Source organism: Aphelocoma coerulescens, chromosome 3, assembly GCF_041296385.1.
Source record: "Aphelocoma coerulescens isolate FSJ_1873_10779 chromosome 3, UR_Acoe_1.0, whole genome shotgun sequence".
NCBI lineage: Eukaryota > Metazoa > Chordata > Aves > Passeriformes > Corvidae > Aphelocoma > Aphelocoma coerulescens.
Window position 1 is genome coordinate 8040413 of NC_091016.1, and position 22942 is coordinate 8063354.

Sequence of the window (22942 nt, forward strand, 5' to 3'; positions counted from 1 at the left end):
GACAGGGGTGCCCGCCCGCTCCCCCCCCCCGCCCGCGGGGGCTCCGAGCGCCAGCCCCGCGCAGAGCGCGCAGTGTCGCACCCAAGCACCCGCCAAGCCGTGTCCCCGCACAACACACTCCCCAAATCCTGCCGACCCGGCGCCACCGCGCTCAGGCTCCTCCTGGCCGGTGCGGGAGGAGGAGGAGGCGGCTGCTGAGCGGCGGCTGCCGGAGCCAACGGGCGGCGGGGAGCGGGGCGGGCGCTGCGGGGGTGTCGGGGTAGAGCGAGGCGTGACCCGGCTGACGGGCACCGTGCGGCGGGCGCGGAGCCGGACTCGGCGGGAGCGGCGGTACCAGCGGCGGCGCGGGGCGTCGGTATCGCTCGGCTCTGGCTCTGGCTCTGGCGCGGCGTCTCCTCCACCCCCTCGTGAGCCTGGGGAACCTGCAGCTCAAAGCCGCCGCCAGCCACACCACCATGTACCCCGGCAACAAACGGAAAAAGCTGTGGCGGGAGGAGAAAGGTATTATCGCCCTTCCCGGTGCCGGGCCCGCTTCTCCCGCCTTGAACCCCACGTTGAGCTGGGAGGGAGCGAGGGAAGGGGAGGTGGTCCCGGTGCCCTCAGAGCCGCCGCCTCACCGCGGGGTGTCCGGCAGCGCTTCCCGCCGGCCGCGGCTGAAGGGACGGGGTGGGGAAGGGGGAACTCCGTGCTCTCTGCCCTTGTCCTGGGGTCTCCTGGCTGACACAGCCTTCTTGGCAGCCCAGGCGTGTGGCAATTGGGGCTGTTTCCCCCACACCTCGGCGTATTCGTAAGGAGTGGAGCCCCGGGGCGGAGGGAAGTAAGCGAGGGAGGGCGGTAAACAACCCCCTCCTGAGGGCTTCCCGCCCCCAAGTCACCTTGTGGGAGTGTTTCAGGCCGAAAAGTTGGGCACGTGCCCTCAAAACGTGCTTTTTCTCCTTTCAATGCGTTTGTTTTCTGAGGGGAAACGTGGTTTATTGGGATCATTAGTGTAATCAGCTTAGATCCTAGTGTCGGCCAGACGGGGTGAAATGTTTGGGGTATGGGACTCTCAGAGCACCCCCTGCTTCCCATCTTCTGAACTATTTATTTATTTTTATATCTATTTTAAGGACCCCCACCTGTGTATTCTCAGTTTATAAAATCCCAAAGCCAAATTCTAGAGCATGAAAACTGTGGGCCAGGCATTTGATGCAGACCTTGCTGTTTTGGTACTTTATATCGATCCTGTGGAGAGCAATGTAAAAATTAAGAAAAAAAATTCACGGAGTGGAAGTGCAACATTTATATCTGTGAGGAGTAAAGCTTCTTGCCCGGTGTGTTCCAAATAATGTAGTAATAGATGAAGAGAGGAAGAAAAACAGATCAGAGGGTCATATTTTAAGTTCTCTTTCTTTTCTTCCATCCCCCTTGTGATTCTAAGTATGTTTCAAGCTAAGAAGGCAGAAGACTAGTTCAATGAATAGGATTCAAGTGCACCTTTCTAAGGAAAAAATGTTAAAACACAAATGAACTTATTTTTCTGTAGGTTAGTTGCTCCTGTCACACTCCTCCAAATGAAGTGAGTCTTTATCTTTCAAACTGTCTTACAATCCATGTTTTTCTAGTAAAGGTGAGGCAACAAATTTCTACATGACAAGAGTTTCTGTTTTCAACGAAGAAGGTACAGTTAAATTGTCTCAAGCATTGTTTATGTGTGATCAATTATAACTGACTTTTCCCTTAATGCTGTTTGTTGTTACCTTCAAAAAATGCAAGGGGCAGATGGGGAAAAGTTTCTGGTAGGCTCTAGTGGATGTTCTTATTACTCCCACTTGTCTCTTTCAGCTCTGTTGCTGTCTGTGTGAATTCATAGCCTGGCAGGTGAACTCAAAGCCTTAGTAAGGATGGCAGAGTGGAGAGTCTGGAGGGGAAACTGGAGCTGCTGACACACTTTTGGTGTCTCCATCAGCTGTGAGGATGGTGGTCTCTATTGAGCACGGTGATGTTACTGAATGCAAACCAGTGCTGCTCACTGCTGCTGGTTTTTTCATCCAGGAAGCATTTCTGAGTGCTGGCTGGCCACAACTCCCTGTCTTTTTGCCCAGTGAGAACGAAGAGCATTTGCCAGTCTTCTGCTCCAGTAACTGTTCCAGCACCATGCTGATGGTGTTGGCCCCAAGTACTTTGAGTGAGGAGAGCAGAAAAAGCTTCTCTCTTCATTGCTGGCATTGCCCTTCAGTTTTCAGCCCTGTGACACTGTTCTTATCAAGTACCTTCTTTGCTAGAGAGGAAAACTACAGAAGCCAAACTTCTTTCCTTCTTACCTAGTTAGTACTTTGGAAATCAAATCTTTTGTCAAGCCTGCCTTCACCTTTCACAAGTACCCCATAACCCCTGCAAAGCTGGCTGTGCTCACTGGCTCTGTTCTTTCCATGAAGCTCTGAGTGCAGTTGCTCTCAGCCTTTAATATTCTGAAACACTTCTTGAAAAAAGCACTGATTGCTAGATATTGAGTTCAAACCCACTGATAATACTCCTGCTTTTCTTAATTACTTTCTTGGTAATTAAGGGTTGGTCCATGTCCTCCCTGGGGAGATCTTCCTTGAGGACAGCTGAAACAGAGCAGGAGCACGAGTGGAGGTGATTTCAGAGCCTTAGACACAGGACTGGGCCACCTGCAAACTGCCCAAGTTTCTGCTACAGGCAGAAAATGGTACTTGCGGTGAAGGCTGTTGGGAGCATCCTCTGGGAGGTTTGGGTATAATTAAGACTCAGTTTAAGTTCTTGCTGCTGACTCACAAGAGCAAACTTTTGTAAAACCTTCCTGTAGAGAAGAACTTGTGTTTTGAAGGCACAGGACTGGCTCTGTTTCCTCCTCAGCAAAAGGCACCTAGACTTGCTCTGTTTGTCAGTCCCTCCAAACTGACAAGCTCTCTCAGGTCTGCCTACCCATGGGACTTCCAGTGTGCACGTCAGATACTTGGAGTTTTGTATGCCTGGAGCTCAGGTAATGGAGCTGGGTGCGTTTCTGTTGTGCATAATGGTGACCCTCGTTACGTCAGTTCCACTTTGGCAGCTGTAAATATCCCAGTGAGATACCAAGCCTGAATAAGGAGAGAGAAGCGTTTTTGTCAACTGAAGAAATTGGTAATACTGTCAAAAAATACAAAAATAAACTTATTTTGTTAAGGGAAGCTGTGCTCAAAACTTGCCTTATTAGACTGTGCTGACTGCAGCCTACATAACTAGGAAATTTATTTTGAAAAAAACACAAACAAAAGAATCCCAAACCAGACCCCAGTGATTTTCTTTCTTGTTTTTTTTAAGGTTCGATCTGACAAGCAGTTTCCATGTTCAACTCTTCTGCTGCTTCATCTTGAGATGAAAATGTTCTTCTCATGTCTGCCTAGTCCTTTATGTAAAATGCAAATAACATGGGTCTAGCCTTCCTCTACACCCCTAAAAATTCTTCAGTCATGGAAGAGCATTTATTACTGATTAACATGTGAAGAAAAACTGTTGGTGTGGTTAAAGTAGCCCAGTGCTACTGGTAAAAACAGACCCAGAAATTTGAGTAGAGTATGGGTGTTGTAATGTTCTCTACTGTTCTTTTTCTTTTCCCCTCTTCTTTTGGGACGGAAAAAGCTCTTCATCTTGTGCTGAGCTAATACTAAGCATTGATGAGGTATGGAGGGAGAAGAGGATGTGATGGCAAAAATGAGCTGAAGTGCTGGGGTTGCTTGCTGTTTTGGGTCATTGGGATGGCTTTTTTTTTTACTGTAAAAGTCCATTTATAGCAGGGTCTGAAGGAGAGTGAAGTTGGCAGTAGCTGTCATACTTGTGCGATGTTTGAGCCTTTCCTTTTCACTAAACGTCTGAAAAAAGAGGTGGTGACATTCTCAGGAGAAAACAAAACCAACCATCTGTATGTATTTTAGTGTGGTAATCAGGTATGTCCTATTAACGTTCAAATGAAAATCTCTAAAGCTAAACTTGCCTTTCTTACCGCCCCAGACACCTAGCAACTGACAGAACGTTTGCTTTAGTTCTGATCTCTTTTGTTATGTAGTAGCATTTTATTAATCTCCCACCATGCTCCCTGCCTTTACTTGAACTTCTGGTTTTTTGATTCTGGTTTACAAATGCAGAACCTACAGAACAGACTTTCATACCTGAAAACTCCCTATAAAACAACAATTCCCTACTAAAGTTGCTGTTCTCTGATGCAGGAATTAAAGTGGCGGGAAGAAGCAGCACAGTAGTGATGTGGGGAAGAAGCCTGGACGGCCCAGAGTGTGGGGAAGAGGTGTTAACTTTGCAGAACTGGGATATCCAGAAATAGGTGCATGCAGCTGTACAGATGCACCTTGTTTAGCTCCTGTTGAAACTCACTGGATCACTCATGCTTGGTCTTCTCAGGTGGCATTTCATTCGTCAAGGGCACTGCACTGGTCACTACATGGCTCATGTGCAACAACGTGTGAGAGCTTGCAAAACTTCTCTTATTTCTCTTTCCCCTAAACAGAGCGTTTGCTGAAGATGACCTTGGAAGAAAGACGCAAAGAGTACTTGGGGGATTATGTTGCATTGAAAACTATTCCGACATGGATGGAAGACTTAAAAAGCAAGAGCGAAAGTGATGGTAAGTAAAGTGGGGGAGTCTTAAGATATAGACCACTCTGTTTTCTCACTCTGAAGTTACTTTTAGGAAGGCCAAGACTTAGAGCCCATGTTGTTATGAACAGTGATAGCCTAAAATTGGGACGGGGGGAAAAAACCCTAGCAAAATTTCTTAAAGCCTCATTGGTGTCCCAGCACTCTGCCAGTATTCCCAGATGGAGTCAATAACCCTTAAGTGTGTAAAATTGCTCTTCTCTGCATGAGTCTTACTTTCCAGATACTCCAGCAGTCAGCCATGCCTAAAGAACTTTGTCTTTGAAACTTACTGAGCATAATGATATGGGAAATCTGGGCAAAACAGTGTTGCAGGTGACCCAAAAGCAGAGGGGAAGTGTGCGAGCTGTGTTGTTTTCTAAAAAAATCCAGAAACTGGAGAAGGTGGGGTTTGAAGCCTCCTTACCTTTGGTCCTGCCTGCTTTCTTGGGCAGGAACATCAGTCTGACTTGGATTAACTCCCATTTCCTTAGCGTATGCGGCCTTACATGGTTGTGATCACCAGCAGAGTTGTCTAAATACTTGCAGTGAGAACTGACCAAAAATGTGAATCCTATTTGCTTACAGACTTCTCTACTCTGCAAGTAATTCTGTAACTGTGCCTTGTTCTTTGTCTAGTTCCCTTTCATGCACACAAGGTTGTGGAGGAATAGGGATGACTTCTGAGCTGGTTTCCTCCTCCTCTTTCTTTTCCTGTCTTGCTATCCTACTTGGCTGAAGCCTGTGTTTTTTTTAAGGACTATCTAACTATGAGACCTAAAGTGCTTCCTGCCTCTGCAGATATAGGACTAATTTTCTGACCCTTTTGTTATCATTAAAGGTGACTACTGGCCTGGGTGAAGAGGTGTGTAGAGTAATCTTGTGGCTGCAGGTGAACATGGTCTTTATGGTGATAATCCAGGTGAAATGAGGCCTGGAGCTAATCAGCTGTTTTTAATAAAATGGGAAGGCTGTAACACTTATTTTAGCACAATCTAGAGGAGCTCACAGATTTTCAGATGTCCTTGTCAAAAGCAGCTATTGCTACTGTCTACTCCTAAAAGCATCTGGAATAACTTTCGAAGTGAAAATATGTCAAGAGTTTGCTGAGCTCTTCAGCCCTGCTGAGTAGCTGTATTACATCAGTACCCATCAACCTCCTTCTACCATTTGGGTAGGTCATTTATATCTTGCAACATTGGAAAGCCTGTCCATCTAGAAAACAAAGGCTGCATAAAAATAAAAAAGATTACCTGACTTCTCGCAAGTTGATTTTGGAGGCCTGTGGTATGTGGAAATATATAGTATGTCATGTGGTTTAACTGGGAGACTATCCCTTCCAGCCCAAACTAGAATTTTTATTCCAGCTACTCTCAGATTCTCTGTAAAGCACTGAAATTCACAGATGTTGTATTACTTGGGCTGCTGAAAATGACAAGGTGTGGATTTACGTTGTGATTGCTGTTACACTTCACAGAAGCAAAATGTCGGTGTCTAATATGTGGGTATTGAATCATGGCAGTGGTGAATTTATTTCCTTGTAGCTGCTCTTACATTCTTTCTGTTAGTACCCAGTACACTGCAAAAAAATGCTGGAAGGCAAAAATTGTGCTGAAACCCTGCTCTGCTACTTGGTTTTGTTATACTGTACATTCAGGAGAAAATATCTGTAGTCACTCTTTGATGTATTTGTTGTAAGTAAGCCATGTGTAATAGTGAACTTCTGGAAGGTTGGACTGCTGAAATGCTTCCATGTTCCCACTAATTAGTACAATTAAAAGAAATACGTGTATTAATGTGACTGTTACTGCATCTGCTTCAAACTTTATTTCTCTTAAATGTTGACCCCATTTTGAAGGTATGTGTCTAAAAGCTGTCTTTTTGAGCTGAAATACAGAAGAACTAGAATTTAAATATTCTGATGAAATTTAAATATACTGATGAAAACTTTTGCTCCGTTTGATGGGACATACGGAGTGCAACATGTACACCCTGAATGAGATTCTGGAGGGAACAAGTGAAGCTCCAGGTGTGATGGAATCGGTGATGATCCAACAATGCCATGCCCAAGTTGTGATATTTTCTTCAAGTAAAAGGTGGCTGCTTGCACTGACAAACGGAAGAGGTCTGAAGGGTGGTGGTGGTGAAAATAAAATCTTCTGTGTACCTGTCAAGCCAAAACAACAACTGATGGGGAATTTGGAAAAAATTCTTTACCATTTACTCCCAATACCATATACAGTAGAAAAATGACAGATTGATTAGTGAAGCATAGAGTGGCTGTTCAGGAAGAGTGATGAGGAGAAATCAAGAAAGCAACCAAGAACAAATCAAAGGAAGCAGGCACAATCAATCAGCTGCTGGAGTAAGAAGCTGTAGGAGAAGGGCAGAGCATCTGAGCTGGCAGCCAGCCCCATAGGTACTCAATACTCAGTTTAAGGGTGTTCAGTACTGCACAAATTTTAGTACTGGCTATTAGGAAAAACTGCATGTACAATGTCAAATCTTTACGGTGCCCATTTTTGAATGTGAGTGGCTCAGTGGAGGGTGTTGGGAGGTTCCAGTTTGGCATACATTTTTGTTATGTGGAAGTTTAATGGAAGATTATTGAAAAGTCTGTATGCAGAATTATTCAAACTGAAATAATCTAAGAGGTTCATATTGGGAAGGAACCAATCTCACTGCCAGGGTGCTTCATGGGTGGTCTTTATTAGCAAATTGGAAGAACATACCTTAAGTTGTGGAAGAAGGTTTTTCCCTACCCCTCCTCCTTTGAGAGGAAGTTGTGTTGAGAACTAAATTCTGAAGAAAACCAGTAAAGCTTGGAGTCAGGTTGGTGTTTTGGTGAGGATGGAAGTCTTTGTAACAGAGAAACATAACAGAGGGATGTGCATCTATGTAAAGGCTCCTGAGGAGTAAAGTTACCGAATTCTGAATGGCAGCTGACAAGGGCTTTGTCTCTTTGTAGCAGCGAAGCTATTAAAAAGCATTTGGAAGTTCAAAGAGGCAGTGTCTTTGTTAAAATGCTCTGCTGTGACTGAAAAAAAAACCTACTTTTTTTTGCGGGTCTCTTCATATGGACACAACTAGCCATAAGAAATTTAGGTTGGTGTGTGTTTTGGCATGGAATTTGGTCAATGTTTGTGTTAAGTCTTGATTTTGGGAGGAGAGTGGCACAATGTGGAATGCAAAGACTAAGCCTAGTGCCCACTTTTCTGGGCTAAGGGAAGCAATCTAATGTAGGTTTGTGCATTTCCAGAAGGACTATGCTGTCAACACCCCTGATTTTTGGTGTGCCGCTTGCCAGGCTGCACAAGTGGATCTCAGAGATCAAGTGTTGCAGCAGTGGAAGGAAAAGGGGCAGTTAGTGACAAGAGGCCCTCTTTCATGTCAAGAGTGTATGGTAGAAACGGAAAACTTGTTCTTGAAGTAGTCCTGTAAATATAAGCTTTCTTTGGTTTAACTGTATTTATTAAGGAAGTGAGTTGCCCACTTTGGAAACAAAGAATGAGCTTGTCTTAGAGGGCTGGATAGTGTGAATATACTGTAACTATCGTTCTCCCCACTTGTTATCCATCAGATACTCCGAAAGCACACACGTCTCATCCGTTTTCTCACGTACTTTGAAGTAGGGTGTCTTCCTGACGACATGTGAATAATGGACTTGTTTTATGAAGCTCTGGAATTTATATCCCTTTGTTTCAATGCTATATATTACATACCACTTTGTTAGGTACTCATCTTGTACAGCAACAGGAGCTAATGTTGCTCAGTGAATAAAATGCCACCATGTAGACTAACAACTAGAGTGTATTTTGAAGTTAAATACATATATTAGCTTTTTGTTGGGTGCACACTAATTGCCAAAGATGTCTTTACTTTGCAGTGGTGAACCTGAGAGATGACTTCAGAAAACTTGTTCTGGAAAGCTTTTTTAAAAATTAGAGTCTTGGGAATTTTGTTGTCACTGAGTTTTGTGTGTCACTGGTCGAAAAACATTTTGTTGTAATTATTGGGTAATTCAGAAAATGTACTAAGTGATATTGTTTAACTTCAGGCAGCTGATAGTCCTGCTGACTCTCACAGCCTCTGGAATACATTGGCGTGACAGTGATGCCAAGAAAACAGCAAATTTGGGTGGTGGTTCAAAGATCTTTGCTAGTGGTAAGAACTACTTTTGATAGGATGAAGTTAAAATGGAATGACACAGTAACTGAGTTCATTTTTGTCTGAGGTTAAATGACACGAAAGGTCTGCAGTCATTTTAAACAAGTCTTGAAATATGTTTAGATGTTTTGGCAGTCTCTGAATCTTTTTAATATGCTATTTTTAAAGAAAATGATATGGTTCAAACTATTCAAATTAATCTGTTTTAATCTGAGGGTTTTATGAATGATAATAAGGTTTGGATTTAATAAAAGCATCGTTGTACTAAGAATGTGTAGCTTTCTAAATATTCCTGGTGGGTTGACACAAGATTACGGAGACAAAACATGTAGATGAGCTGCTCCAAATGCTTCATGGTGGAGAGAAAATGTGTGGTAATGCTGAGCTCTGACCAGCATTTCTTGGGATGGATAACTAACACAAGTAAGTCTCCAAAGAACTCAGAGTCTCCGTGCAGCCCTGCTTGATATGAATATCTGTGCTGCAGGAACTAGGAACCAAGGTAATGAGTGCTAGATTTTGGAAAGTGATGCCACTACTAAGCTGCAGTGAAATTCAGCCAGGTGTCTACAAGTAAGAAATGGCATCTCTCTAAACCACTCAATATTATCAGTGATTTATACAGGAAATTATGTTCAACTAGAACATTGAGATTGTTAGACAAGTTTGACAATCACAAGTTCTGTTTGTAACAGCTGTGTGAAACCTGTGTGGTTCAAGACCATCCCCCCACCAAAAATCCAAGTCCATCAGCTTTCATTGTGACTTGTTTTTCTTACAATGACTGTAACTACTGTCTTTATAACAGATCTTTAGCTGAGTGACAAGGATGAAAGTAAATTGAGACAGCTTAGTGTAATTTTTGCTATCTCTCAAAAACAAAAAGTGCTTTTGCTACTGAAACTCTTTGTTTGATGAGTTCAGAGTGCAGCAGTTTTTCTGCTAAGTACACGCAGAAAACAACAGTAACTTGTGTGCCACCATTCAGGGTCTCCTCTGTTACCTGTGGCCCTGAATGTGAATTACAGCTTCACTTAAACTCGTGCTGTATTTGGTTTTGTCCTTACTTTCCATGTATTGGCATACCACTGTTACTCATGCTAAACATCTTATCACAAGGTCTCTTCAAGACTGGTGTGTTTAAGGTTAGAAAACTGTGTCTCTTAGATGCACATGGAGGGCACAGCTTATCAATTGCTGTGTATAATTACTGTGAAAGAACTAACAACTGTGGTTTCTGTGAATTGTGTGAGGATTATGGTAATTAAGTATTTTGAATACTTGTGAAATGACATGCTTTTTGTGGAAGTGGCTGAATATCTGTTTGCTCATTTCTGCTCTCTATGTTATATACATATTAAGGAAGCAGCAAAGGAATTAGAGGGGTAAGAAGAGCAAACCATGTTTGCAGCTTCTTAGTCTGTGCTGAAGGGGTCCAGGAGTCTGTGTGCCCACGGCATAATGTGGGGTGACTTTAAGGCTGAGTTGGTATTTGTTTGGCTGCAACAGATATCCAAGGCTGCCAGGGCAGGAGGGTGTAACCAGAGCCCTGTGTGCTCTACTTTGCTCAGGCTCTTGGCTGCCCTTTTAGGATGTGTCCTGAACAGATGCAGAGCTGCAGAGTTGTGCAAATCTGACTGTGATTTGGTGACCCCAGACACCTTTCTGGCTTTCCCAATACACACCTTGGCTATTGATTTCCAAAGATAGACTTGCACAGACATGGGAATAACTCTTCAGGTGCAAGTTTACTTGAGCATAAACTGAGAAATAATCTCTGTGTGTGAGTTGGTTTGTTTCTGGAGGTGAATAATCTCCAGTTAGTGATATCCCTGATATAAGTAGATAAATTAGTGTGTTTAGTGTAAGGGGTGGAGGGAAACTACAGTAAACAAAAAGACTGAAGATGTATTCAGTTGACCTTGTAATTCCCTGGTGAGCTGCATGCGAATAACTTTTATAGGATGGATTAGCTGCCAAAGAGATGACACTTGTGTTACAGTTTGCATTAAAGTGTTTTTTGGGAAAAACAAAAAAGTTTCTTGCTTTCAGCAAGTGTGAGATGATGATTATTAAAAAGTTCAGATCTGTTTACATAGATTAAGAACACAAAATCCAGTGTAGCTAATCCTTTCTCTAAGAAAGTAAATCATTTGTCTTTGATGTAATTAAGATGATGACTTCTCTTTAAGCTGCTGCTCTGTGACTTTTCTAACAAGGTAACTTCCACACAGCATTAAGCTTATACAGGTCCTGGATAGAGTTATTATTTTGTGGCTCTTCTGCATGCAGCTGAGAAAGCTCTCTTATCTACACTGGCAGACAGCTCCTTGAGGGGGAAGAGTTAACCACAGGAAAGGATGCTGCTCTCAACAACAAATTGATAAATTGGCGTCCTTATTGAGGCTCTGCAAGCTCTTGATGGTTTTTCGAGAGGGCTAGTAGGTGGAGATGCAAAGGGAAGTTAGGTACATCTTTGCCAGAAAGAAGAGTTCTAATGTTTAATTACTGGTGACATGAATCTTGACCAGATGAATAACTTCCAAGCTTCTCTCCTGTGCAATATGAGAAACAATTGGTTTTTTTTGTAGCTGCTGCTGAATGTCACTGCACTGTCCCTAAGGAAGTACTAAGTAGAGTTAGGAAGTCAAGATGATGCAGTGTGCTGTCAGCTGGCTTGTTCAGGGTGTGAGGGAGGATGACTTTAGCAGCAGTGAGGCTTTAAGTTGGGATGTGCTGTTCCTCAGAAACTGCTGAGAAAAATTGTAGGTTCCAGCTTGGAATATTTTGGTGGCTGACTTGAGTGAGATAGTTTAATATATGCAGGGGAAAAGTAACAGGTTATATATTTTGGCTTCTGTCTTCTCTTTGGTTATTTTTTTTTTTTCATTCTCCTTTTTATATATAAAGGGTGAGCTTCTTTTGAGCATGGGGAATTGCAAGATCAAACCCCCAAATTAATGTATTGCTCTGCAAAGACAGTTTCAGTAAGTCATCTAGCTTTGCTCAGTATGGTAGCTTGGCTAACGCCCTAATCTATAATTTATGATGGATTGTGGCATATGTCCTCACAGTCTTTTGCAGACAGATGTGAGCCAATGTGCCAGCCTGATTAGAAGCCATGTGCTTATGATTAGGCTGAAGCCAAACTGAGCTGTTAAGTTGTACCCTTGTCGTGGCTCACTAATGTAGATTTGTTGCCTGGCTGCGTGACTTTTAGATATTTTCAAATGCAGGTGGAAAAAGCTGATGTCCTTCTGCAGAAGGTGGAACCCTCTTTTGATTAGACAGGTAGAAACTGATATGGCTTGGTTTAATTTCATGTAGCTTAGATATGACAAGTATTTATGAAGGTGCTGAACTATTGCCTAAACTAGGATTTGCTGCCTGGGACTCTTTATAATTAGTGATGACACAGGGTAAGCCACCCAACTGTGCCTCTGTCTGGGCGTGGGATGCTTGCAACACGTTTGAAAACTAACCTCACACTCAAAGTAGTGATACTGCCTTAACTCCCTTGATGGTGTTGGGGGATCACTGATGGAGTTTAAGCTCACCAAGCTCTCTGTTTGGATCATGTTAACTAACTTTCATGTGTTGCTGTATTTGCTTCATGCACAGTTAAACTCTTGATTACACAGGTGTTAGAAACCCAGTCACTGGCAACAACATAAGCCTGGCTTCTCTTTTTTGATTCAGTAGACCTAAACTCCTCAGCATGTAGAAATACCGCTTAACAAGCCAGCGAGAGCCTGAATAAGTTGTAGTGTAGAATCATAGGATTGTTAAGGTTGCAAAAGACCTCTAAGTTCATTGAGTCCAACCGTTAAATGGTAGTAGTTACTCTGTGAAGTGATACATGGCTTTCTCCATGTGAGGGCATCTAGCTGATGTGTATTTGGAAAATGCAGTTAAGAGAAAATTTCTCAGTCCTGTAGGAAGTGCTGCTTATTTTTTATGATACCCAGAAAAAGCTCTTCTGTGCTGGAGAGAAGGCTTAACAATCCAGTTGAAAGATGATAAATTTGAATTTTGCACAGATTTGAAAACCATTGAAATGATGCTGAGAAATATTTTCTATTTCAATGTGCAGTGTGAGTGAGAAGCATAATGTTTGTGCACAGAGATTGTCCTGAGACTTGCAGGCTATTGCATGTTGACTTGGCATGTTTGTAGAAGTGTGTCACAAGGGCCTTCACCAAAGTTTCCAGATGATTTTTTTTTGGGGATGGGATGCTATAGAATGCACATGTTGGAAAATGAAACCTCTCAGCCTTGAGCTGATGTAGCCAAGATATTTATTTCTGAGAGTGGAAGTAGTTCTCTCCAAGCATCTTTGCACTAACAGTATCCCTGGGAGTTGGTGGTTAAATGCTGTGTTGGAAAAGACTGCTCTAGAGTTTACCTGAAGGCTCCTGTCCAAAAGACTCAGTCCATCTCTAATGCAGAGCAGGTGTGAAGAAAGTGTAGATATAAAGAAACTGGTTGCACCTTTGTCTTTCTTTAAAACATTTCCCTGCCTTATCCTGCCCTTTGCTTTCCCACAAAGGCTTGTTTATGCAATGATGGGCTTTTGTGATGCTCTCCTTGGTATGGCTGGTTAGACTGTAAAGGTGTTCCAAGTTCTGTGTTTTCCATTTGCTACACAGGTGTGACTTGTATTGAAGTTCAGCCTGCACTGGATTTATTCCCATGTGCTCAATGTAACCTTTTCTGTGTTCTTAAGGTACTCTACTGCTTGCCTACTGATGTATTGTGTGTTGCAGTGCTGTCCTTTGGTGGGATTTCCTAATGAGTCTACATCCACTGAACTGAGAGTATGGGTCAGCCATATTTAAAGAAAAAATAGAATTCCATTCTGTTTTTTCCCCTCTTTCTGCATTCCCACCAATGTTCTTATAGGGGAAGGATTGTAAGTGTACTGCAAATAACTAAATCCAGGAGAATAAGTGATGTACACAGACATTCTTATATTGACTTAAAGGCTTTGAGATTTGGTGTGTCTTTTATTTCTAGGTAGATACATAAAAGAAGATAGCTAGTGAATTTGTAACTGCTTGAGAGTTCATATTAATTTCCAGTTTTTAAGTCCTTGAATGAAGCAAGCATGACTTGCAACACTAATGAGTAGTGGTAGAATTGTCTTCAAATAGTCAACGTTTCCTCTGTCCCTTGCTGTTCGGGTTAAAGCTCCAGTATTCTTTAGGGTAGCAAATTAAATGTGGTATCTTGGGGAGTAGGGGAAGGGAAATGCTGCAAGTTAAGAGCTATCCCAAGCCTAATGTCTTCATGTAGAAAATATCATCTTTTTTACCTGCATAAGAACTTACCCTCTTGGTTTGCAAGACAGGTGTCTGCCAAGGGAGGTGGGAACCTCCCTTGGAATGGACAATGTGACCTCCTTCCCTCTGAATTATTATAACTTTGAAATTAAGGGGCTTTCAGGCAAAGATATGGGAAAAGGAATAACAGTTCTTTACTAGCATGTGTATGTATAATAAGGCAAACAAGCAACAACACCGGCAGCAGCAGCAAACAGAGCAGAAGCCCAGCCCCAGCCTCTCTGGGCCGCAGGCGGTTTCCCCTCCGGTGCAGTTCCGCTCACAGCTGGCAGGGGCGCTGGGGGCTCCCGGCCGGGCAGGGCGGCTGCGATGGTTCCCCGCGCCTGTAGGGGGCGTTGTGGCGCGAGCTCGGCCGCATCTCCCTCACGGGGTAATGGTGGGTGAGACGGTGGAAGGGATGGAAAAAGGGTTTCCTTTGCAAACCCCCAGGGACAGCTGATCCCGGTGCCCCTCTGGATAGCGAAATGAGCTGTAGCAGGAACCTTGGAAGCAGCAAGCTGGAACAGCAGGGACGAGCAGATCCCAGAGTAGCAAACAAAATGTATCAGAAACTCTGGAGCTGTAGCAGGAGCCATGGGGTGTCTGGGCAGGCACTGGGTGTTGGGTTACAGTGTAGCAAAAACCCCAGGGCAGTGGCAGCGGGGCTGGGCAGTGGCATCCCTGTCTCCCGAACAGGGCTGGGAGAGGCTCCCTCAGAGGGGCTCATGGCTCGGAGTGCCAGGGTTTCCTCTGAGGCACCCGAGCAGATGGTGAAGGGTCCTTTGGTGAGGTCAGGTGTTAATAAGGTCCCAGTGCAATCAATGGCCACTCTTACGAGCAGAGCTTCACTCATGGTAGGAGAAGCCGGCAGGAGATGGAACCCCTCAGTGGTGGTGAATTCTTTCCAGAACAACCACAGCCTGTTGGCCCTCAGAATGCTGAGAGCAAGAGAAAGCTAGGAGCTACACCCAACCCCTTCCGCCAGCCCAATTCTCTTGATATCTCTGCCCTTCCCAGAGAAACCCCCAGATAAAGAGAGAGAGTAGCCAGCTGCACCCCTCCCCTGAGCTGTGGCAACTTCTTTTGTCTCTCTAAAGTACCCAATCGTTATTGTCTCCTAGCAGCATATGGGGGAAAATTCCCTGAGTAAAAGAAACAGAAGGAAAAAATCCTAAACCCCAACTTACTTACCTGTCCCCTGATACTAGAAAACTAAAGTTCCTTCTCCCACCCACTAAGCTGTTGTCACTGTATGTCATGCAAAGAGGTTTTTGAATGACAATGCCATGAAATATTGGCTGATGATATTTTGCACAAGTTTTGGAGTTCTCTGGTTAGTAACCTTTTATTTCCAAGCTGTACTTCAAGTACTACAAAAGCCTATAATACTCAACTAGAGAAGTCATTGCTCAGCAATGGTGTAGGGAATTAAAAAAGCAGAAAACATAGTATAAAAATTGTCTGACTGCTTAATAAGCTAATGAATGAAAGTAGTGTTTTGGTGGTTCCCCATTATAAACTTATTTTAATCCTTGATGCTGTATGTGCTCACCCATTTAAAATGTGTTCTCACATTTTGGTAAGTAAAACAGGTGCTGCTGAAGACTAAATACCTGGTTGGTCATGAAAAGTAATTTTTTTTCCAGCTAGTTTATAAAGGTGAGTGGAGGAATGCTGCACTGCTAGTGGTATGTTTTGGATGAAGGCTCATAGTTACCCCAAGTGGTACTGGATCAATTTGAACACACCAGGAATGGTTGTATGAATGCTGTGATATTGCCAAGATACAGCTCTTGCAGTGAAGGGATCTGCTTTGTCTTGGAAGGAATCCAGTGAAGTGGAATCACCTGTAGTCCTTTAGCTTTGTAGACAAGTATCAACATAGTCATGGGGCAATGAACAGTGATCTAAAGGAGTGTCATATGTTTGTCTCCATTTTTGAACTTCCACTGATAATTATGGACTCTCTGTAGTAGAGGGAGATTAAAAAATAGGAATTGAGTTTGAGGCAATGCTGTGTAGTTCTTTCCTCCATGTGAGCTTGGCTGACAATTTAATGTACGTCAGTACAACTCAGGCTGTCATTCACTGAGAAGAATCTATATTGAAATTCTTGGTATCACCTAGAGTGAGGTACTGATAATCGGGCTTGGGCAAGAACTTATTACAGCTGGTGATGGGGTCAGCGGCTCTGACCCAGGAAGAGGTGACCGGTCCGGGGAGATGGTCCCAAAAGGAATCGCCTTCCCGAGGCCCAGTGTCTTCCCTCAGCTGCTGGCAGAGGGGCCCTTGCAGAGGCTGTCAGCTCTTTAGTGATTATCAGCTCGTGATTCCAGCTCAGCTCTGCAGGGCAGCCCCCAGGCCAAGCCAGACCAGAGAGAGAGACGAGAGGTTCGTGTGGCTGGTTCCACAGGAAGGTAGCTTTATTGTTGGTCCCCTCCGGCGAAGGGGAAAGCCAGGGATGAGAACCCTCTCTGAGAGCCACAGGGGCCAGAGGGCTTGCTTTTATAGGGATACAGGGGATCGGTAAAGGACCAATGGGTTACAGAGGATCTGGGATGGGTACAGGCCAATGGGTTACGAAGGATCTGCATAGCTTCTCCTAAAGGATTGTGGGTCTGCCTTTCCTCACCGTGACCAAAGAAGTGTTTGCCTTTTCCAGGGAGTCCTGCTGGGCGATTTAAAAATCTCTTATCTCAGCAGAGATCCCTCCAGGGCAGGGGCTGGGCATACCCCACAAGAACTTAGCAAAATACCATATCCAACAGCATTTTTATTCCACTATATCATTACAAAGTCTGGAATCCCTCTGAAGTCCACATTATAAAACCAACCAAACAAGACGGTGATTGAATGGGTTTCTTCAAACAGACAAAGCACAGCTCCTTCTGAGTCACAGCTGAACCAGCAGCCTTTTCTATGGACCCTAAATCATGAAATCTCCAGCAAGCATAGCAACCACAGCAGCTGGATGCTGACTCTCCAAGTAAACGCACAAATACCCAAGGGCTTCAGCCTACTTATGTCGTGTCTTTGCTGTCAATGTGCATGCTGCTGAAGTGAGAAGACTTTGATTTATGAATTGACAGTTGCATGTCCCTGCAGATAAGGGTGCATCACAAATTAGAACTGGGAATGTATTCCTGTTCTTGTTCTCCTTGTTTGTTGTTACTCCTTTCTCAAACTTTGTTCTTTGGTACTTTTGCATTCCATACCAAGTCTTCTCTTGGTTTACAAAAACTTCATAAAAAAAAGCAGGCTTCTCTTTTCCTTCTACTTCTTTCTCTCCCAGACTTAAAGGGTTTTTTTGCCTCTCAGCTTTGTTATTTTGGGGATACAGAGAGCTGTGTGGGATAGACTGAGAAAAAGGTTGTTTAAGGACTATGCAAGACCTTGTAACACAAGAAAATTGCATTTTGCATGAGCGTTGTGTGGGTTGTTCAGACTGACTAGCTGTTTGATCAATTCTCATGGTACACCACTCTTTATCTCTGTAATGTGTAAATATCTTCAATGGCTCCCATTTAAACATGTGGCTAAAATGTCAAGGCTCATACTTCCAACCTTGTTTGAGGGCTGCTGGTAGCCATATATCACTATGTTAAACTTGGTCTGAGTGAGCGAGCTCAGGGCTTTTTGCAGTAGTCATGCAGGGGTGAGTTATAGCCCCTCAGAGGGGGGATATTTCATGCCTCCTGTAGAACCTTGAATAGGCAATACCATGACCTTCTGACCTGGAAGATGGGGCAAAGTGTGACCTCAGCAGGTTGGTCAGTGGTGTAGAACTGATAAGCGTAGTTAATGCACCAGATGAGCCACAAAGATCATTAAAACATGATTAGGGAACTGGAGCACCCTTTGTGCCTGGAGAGACTTAGAGAGCTGAAGTTTAGCCTGAAGAAGAGATACCCCAGATGAGATCTGCTCAGTGTTTATAAACACAGAGTGGAGGGTGTAAAAGAGATCTATCTCTCCAGACTCATCTCTGTGGTACATGGTGACAGGACAAGAGGTAGTAGGCACAAGTAGAAAGAGGAAATTCTTTCTGAGCATTAAAAAACAAAACCACACACATACTGTGAGCCTGGCTGAACACTGGAACAGGTTGCTTGGAGAGGTTGTGGAATCTGTGTCTTTGGAGATACTTTAAATTCAGCTGGGACAGGGTCCTGGACGACTTGCTCTGGGTGACTTGATGGTCACTAGAGGTGCCACCCAACCACATCCATTCTGTAATTCATGGTGTCTGTTTGCCTCTGGAGTTTGGTACTTAGCTGTAGTCATCGGCTAATGCAATTATGCCTCCTGGTAATTAGCTGAAACAGACCATATTGGCAGAGCGTGCAGCCAGGGAGAAGGTGTTGTGTTCATCATCAAGTGCTTTTGACTTGCATGCTGTGCTGTGTTTTTGGCTGGGTAGAAAGTGATTTGTCTGCAACAGATGTTTCTTCCTTGTGCTCAGGTTCTGATCTCGTTTAAGTCCAAGAAGTGATAGAGCAAATCTGTACTACAAATCTCAAGTACTACAGTGCATCTGTGAATGCTTTTCCCCTGGTGATGGAACATATGGAAATAATGCTTATCTTGATTTAGATAAGCAATTGCCTTTCCTGTACAATCATCCACGCCTAGTAGGAGTAGAAGCAGACACATAATAGTACAGGTCTTACAATCTGTCTTTTCTAACGCTCCATAAGCCTATGCAGGAACAAATGGAATGGAAAGTTGTGTTAGATGTGAGGTTATTAATTGCTAGTAGTTCATTATTTTTAGTCTGTACAGGAAACTTGCGAAAACAAAGCTTTAAGTTAAAAAAAATAGGCACCTAAGGGAAAAAGCACAGAGCATGTAGCAGAATTGTTGGTGCACATTCCCCCAGGGTCAGATGCACTCCAAATGCTCGCTCATCTCCTTTGTGTTTTTCAGCAACCCAAGAAAAATGGTTTAGTTTCCTAGTCAAGTATTTGCTGACGATTCTTTCAGGAGTGGAAGGGCTGCCTCTTGTCTGGGGATAGTGTGATTCTTGTCCCTTGCTCAGGTTCTTTTTCCAGGTCCTCTTAGAGAAGCCTTTGTGGGGATACATGTCTCTGCTAGTAGCCATTGTAGCAGGGATGAGGTAGTGGGCAGACTTATTTCTGTTGAACTTGGAATTAATTTACTTCCTTCAGCTGTGACTTCTAAAGCTGACTAGAAATGAGGAAACTCCCATTTTCAGCTTTTATTTCTTGCAATCCAGTCTGCTACTTGCTTTTATGCACTTGAGGAGAAATGTGTCATGTGACTTGTTTAACAAACTTCCCTTATAACAGTGTGAGCCTGTGAGCCTCACTGCCATCAGTCGCTCTCACTTGTTCTGTCTTTGATTTCTTCTCTTACCAGCTTTTGCTCGTAGAGTGCCAAGAGACTTTTACTTTGCCATAGGTATTGCTTTATACTATGGGGCTTTTGTACCTATTTTTACTACTTTGTGTGTGCTCTACTCTTTCATTAACAGGCGTTTCAAAATGCAAATGTAATGGTTTTTTTATAATAAGCTCTTCCAGCTGTAGGTTTTTCTCCTCACTCTAGTGGTAAGCTCTTTGGTATTGCTGTGGGGATTTCTGTAATTGGAAGCTTGAGACCTGTTTAAAAAATTAATATACTTTAAAATATACTAGATTTTAAAACCCTGGCTATTTGAGCACTGATTGAGTTTCAGGGCTGATTTTCCAATGCTGTAGGTTTGTGCCATCCTTGTCCCTTGCACCAGCTGAATACATTTATGTCCTGGGTGGGGGCTCCCCCTAGTGAGATATTCTGACAGTCCCTCATCGACTTGGTTCAGATGAACTTCACCCGTTTTCTTTTCAAGCGCCGTTGCTGCTGACTCAATCGAATGCGTTTTTCTACCCTTGTGTAAGCTGTAAAAGCCCTTTTCCTTTGGGGTGAGCTGGAAGGAGTTGTAAACAAAGCTGGGGGCTAGGACTGCCTATTTCCTGTATTTGGTGTGAAGAGCTCAGCTAATCAGCCTCATCCTACTTCAAGCTGTGGCTCTGTGGACTCTTGAGATGTTTTGAATATGACTGAAGGATCAAAGGATGATGTAGGAGGAAGAGCTAAATGAAATTGGGTTGTATAGGCAGAGAGTTAGAGGATGATGGCTGAGTCTAGAGGGGAAAAAGTGGGGGTGGGACATGAATGTTCAACTGTTTCTGGTGATTTTCAGCTGTATTGTGTTGTTGAGGTCGGGGCAGAGGAGACAAGAGGAGGACTTACAGCAGTGTTTCCACTCCTGTGTGTATCAATAATAGCCTAAACCCTCAAATTTTGGAAAGGATGTACCAGGATCAACTCCATCATTCGTGAGTGTGTATGCAGAGATGAATTAGTGGCCATTGAATTCACTTCCTCATAAGAATTGAAGTCAACTTGTTTGCAAGACTAAAGTTAAAACAAATAAAAGCTGTCTTATTTAATAAATAATTTTAATAATAATAAAAAAGCTGGATTGGAAATCTTGCAGTATACTGCTCCATTTGCCTAGCAGGTGTTGTTTTCTCTATCAGAGAAAAGCGCTGCCTCCTCGTCTAAGTCCTTCCACGCTTTCTTGTTCCTTCCTCTCTGGAGCACGTCCCCCCGCAGGCAGCGCTGGCGCAGGTGCCTCAGGTAGCTCTTGATGGAGGCAGAGTTCTCCTCCTGCCGGCCGATCACCTCGTCATGGAGGGGGGGGCAGTCAGCCAGGCAGCAGGTCCGTGGCCCAGCTGAGCGTGTCCAGGCCTTCTCCTGGGAGACACGGGGCAGGGAGCACGGTGAAAGGGGCAGAGGGGACTCGGGGGGCTGAGCCCCTTGGGCTCTCCTGGGGAAGCTGGGGCCTGGCTGGGCTGCCCCAGGCCACAGCTTGTGTGGAGAAGACCTCGGGCGGGATCTGTCTTGTTCTTGTGGCTCAGCCTGTCCTTGTTTCCTCCTGGGAGGAAGGGGGCTGAGCCCCACCTCTGCCTCTGGGCTCGGGCACAGGGCTGGGGAAGAGGCAGAGGACCCTTGGTGCCTGCCCAGGCTTTCCTTTCCACAGGGGCTGGCAGTCCTCACCCTACACATTGTAGCTCCCGGCCCCCTGGCACCATCCCAGCTGCCTGGTCCCCATCCCTCACCTCTCTGCGCTGCCTCTCGGCTTTTCTCCGGAGGCTGCATCCAAGGCAAAGCACGGCGAGCAGCAGGGACAGGGCTAAGAAGGTGCAGCAGTGCACCTGCACCAACCACAGGCTGGCACTGCCTGTGCCAGTGTCCGGCTGCTGCACGTCCTGGGCTGGCACGTGCAGCCGGGCTGTGTTCCTGGTGGGACAGCTGTGAGCTCTGAGGGTGCTGGGGAGCAGCGAGGCCACGCAGAGCCCCAGGAGCAGGGAGAGCCCCGGGCGGAGCATGACGGAGCTGCCTGAGGAGCTGCGATCTCTCGCCCTCACCCTGAGCTGAGCCGGGCAGTGCCCACGGGGTCTGTGCAAGGTGGTGGCATCAGCTGTGATGTCACAAGGCTGTTGCCTGGCAGCCAGAGGCTGGGAATGTCAAGGCAAGGCCAGGCTAGAGGGTGTGACTGTGTGGTTGTCTCAGCCTGCTGCTCTATCTTGCCATTGTGGGACTGGGCCTCAGGAGCTTGGGGATGTGCTCTCCAGTGCTCAGCAAGGAACTGCTGACACGTTTGAGTTGGTATTCTTGAGTTGATGAAAATGGAGGGTAAGACTAGAGGAACAAATTTGTTTGGGCTGTTTCTATCTTCTCACTAAATATTGAGGACTCTTTTTGCCTATCATCAAACTTCACTTGTTCTGAAGATTTGGAATTGATTCACCCTTTTGTTACCTCAGGAAATGAGTTCTATTTCTGACCAATAGATGAACTCAAGCTTCTTGAGACTTGTGTTGGAAAGAATGTTTAAAAAGTAATAGTAAAAGTGAATTTAATAATCTTCCCTCCTCAGTTCATTGCTGTGATGTGCGTGTCTAACTTGGTGAAGCTTTGGGCAGTATGTTTGTGCAAGGGTTTGAGGTAACTGAACTCTTCTATAGACTGAATCGGATGTAAATGAACTGATTTGGTATAATAATAAAATCCACGCGTGCTGGCTCGAAGAGAAGCCCGCAGGTCTGGCTGCGCAGCCTCTGATTTATGGCGGCACACACAAAAGGATCAGAGGGGAGGCGTTCCTCACCCAAGGGAGCCGTCCCTTGAGTGGAGCGTGAGAGCTCGCAGGCAGAGGCGGAGAAGCAGAGAGAGGGGACTCTCCGTATAAGTTCCACGCAGAAGGTTTATTCAGGTGAAACGACTGGAGGGGGGGAGAAGACGAAGACCAAATTTTTGACAGGGTCCAGGGATTTTATAGTGGGGAAAGGAAAGTCGGGGATAAGGGATACAGCCAATGGAATACTTGACAGGAGGTAGGGTAGCGGGTAAGGGAACCAATGGAAATAACACAAAGGAGGGACTTAGGTAAGGAACCAGTGGGGTGTCCAGTACAACAGAACTTTCTCGAACTTAGACATTTGAAATCAAGGCAAATAAATATACATAGACTCATGCATAAAATAGGGAGGGGAAAATATTAACCAACCATACAAAAGTATGTAGATAACTGAACTGGGGGATTATGGGCTGTCACCCTAATTAAGAGTGAGGCATTAAACCTCGGGGCCTGACCATCACAGCTTGGTGTCTGTTTTGTCTTCAGAGGCTGCAGCCACTTGCACCGCCACAATTTGGTGATGCAAAATCTCAGGAGTTTACAGGAATAAGGGAACTATGGTAACATTATTTAGTAACAAATCTGTTGCCAGCTAGTGTATGTTGTCTTCACC

The 22942-nt window shown here is 44.5% G+C and overlaps 1 protein-coding gene and 1 long non-coding RNA gene across 6 annotated transcripts in view; one reads left to right on the plus strand and one right to left on the minus strand.

The window, feature by feature from the left end:
• Positions 1 to 276: 276 nt before the first annotated feature.
• MACROD2 (mono-ADP ribosylhydrolase 2) overlaps positions 277 to 22942 on the plus strand; it is an 893560-nt gene continuing 870894 nt past the window's right edge. For all 5 annotated transcript variants that reach the window (XM_069009015.1, XM_069009018.1, XM_069009017.1 and 2 more), the window contains exons 1-2: positions 277 to 501; positions 4505 to 4621. In XM_069009015.1, the coding sequence (XP_068865116.1) occupies positions 456 to 501; positions 4505 to 4621 (163 nt within the window). In that variant the 5' untranslated portion in view covers positions 277 to 455. The remainder of the gene's footprint in view (positions 502 to 4504; positions 4622 to 22942) is intronic.
• LOC138107603 (uncharacterized) lies at positions 1527 to 5465 on the minus strand. Its single transcript, XR_011149634.1, has 2 exons — positions 5060 to 5465; positions 1527 to 3083 (listed from the first exon to the last, which is right to left on the minus strand). It is a non-coding gene; the product is annotated as an uncharacterized lncRNA (long non-coding RNA).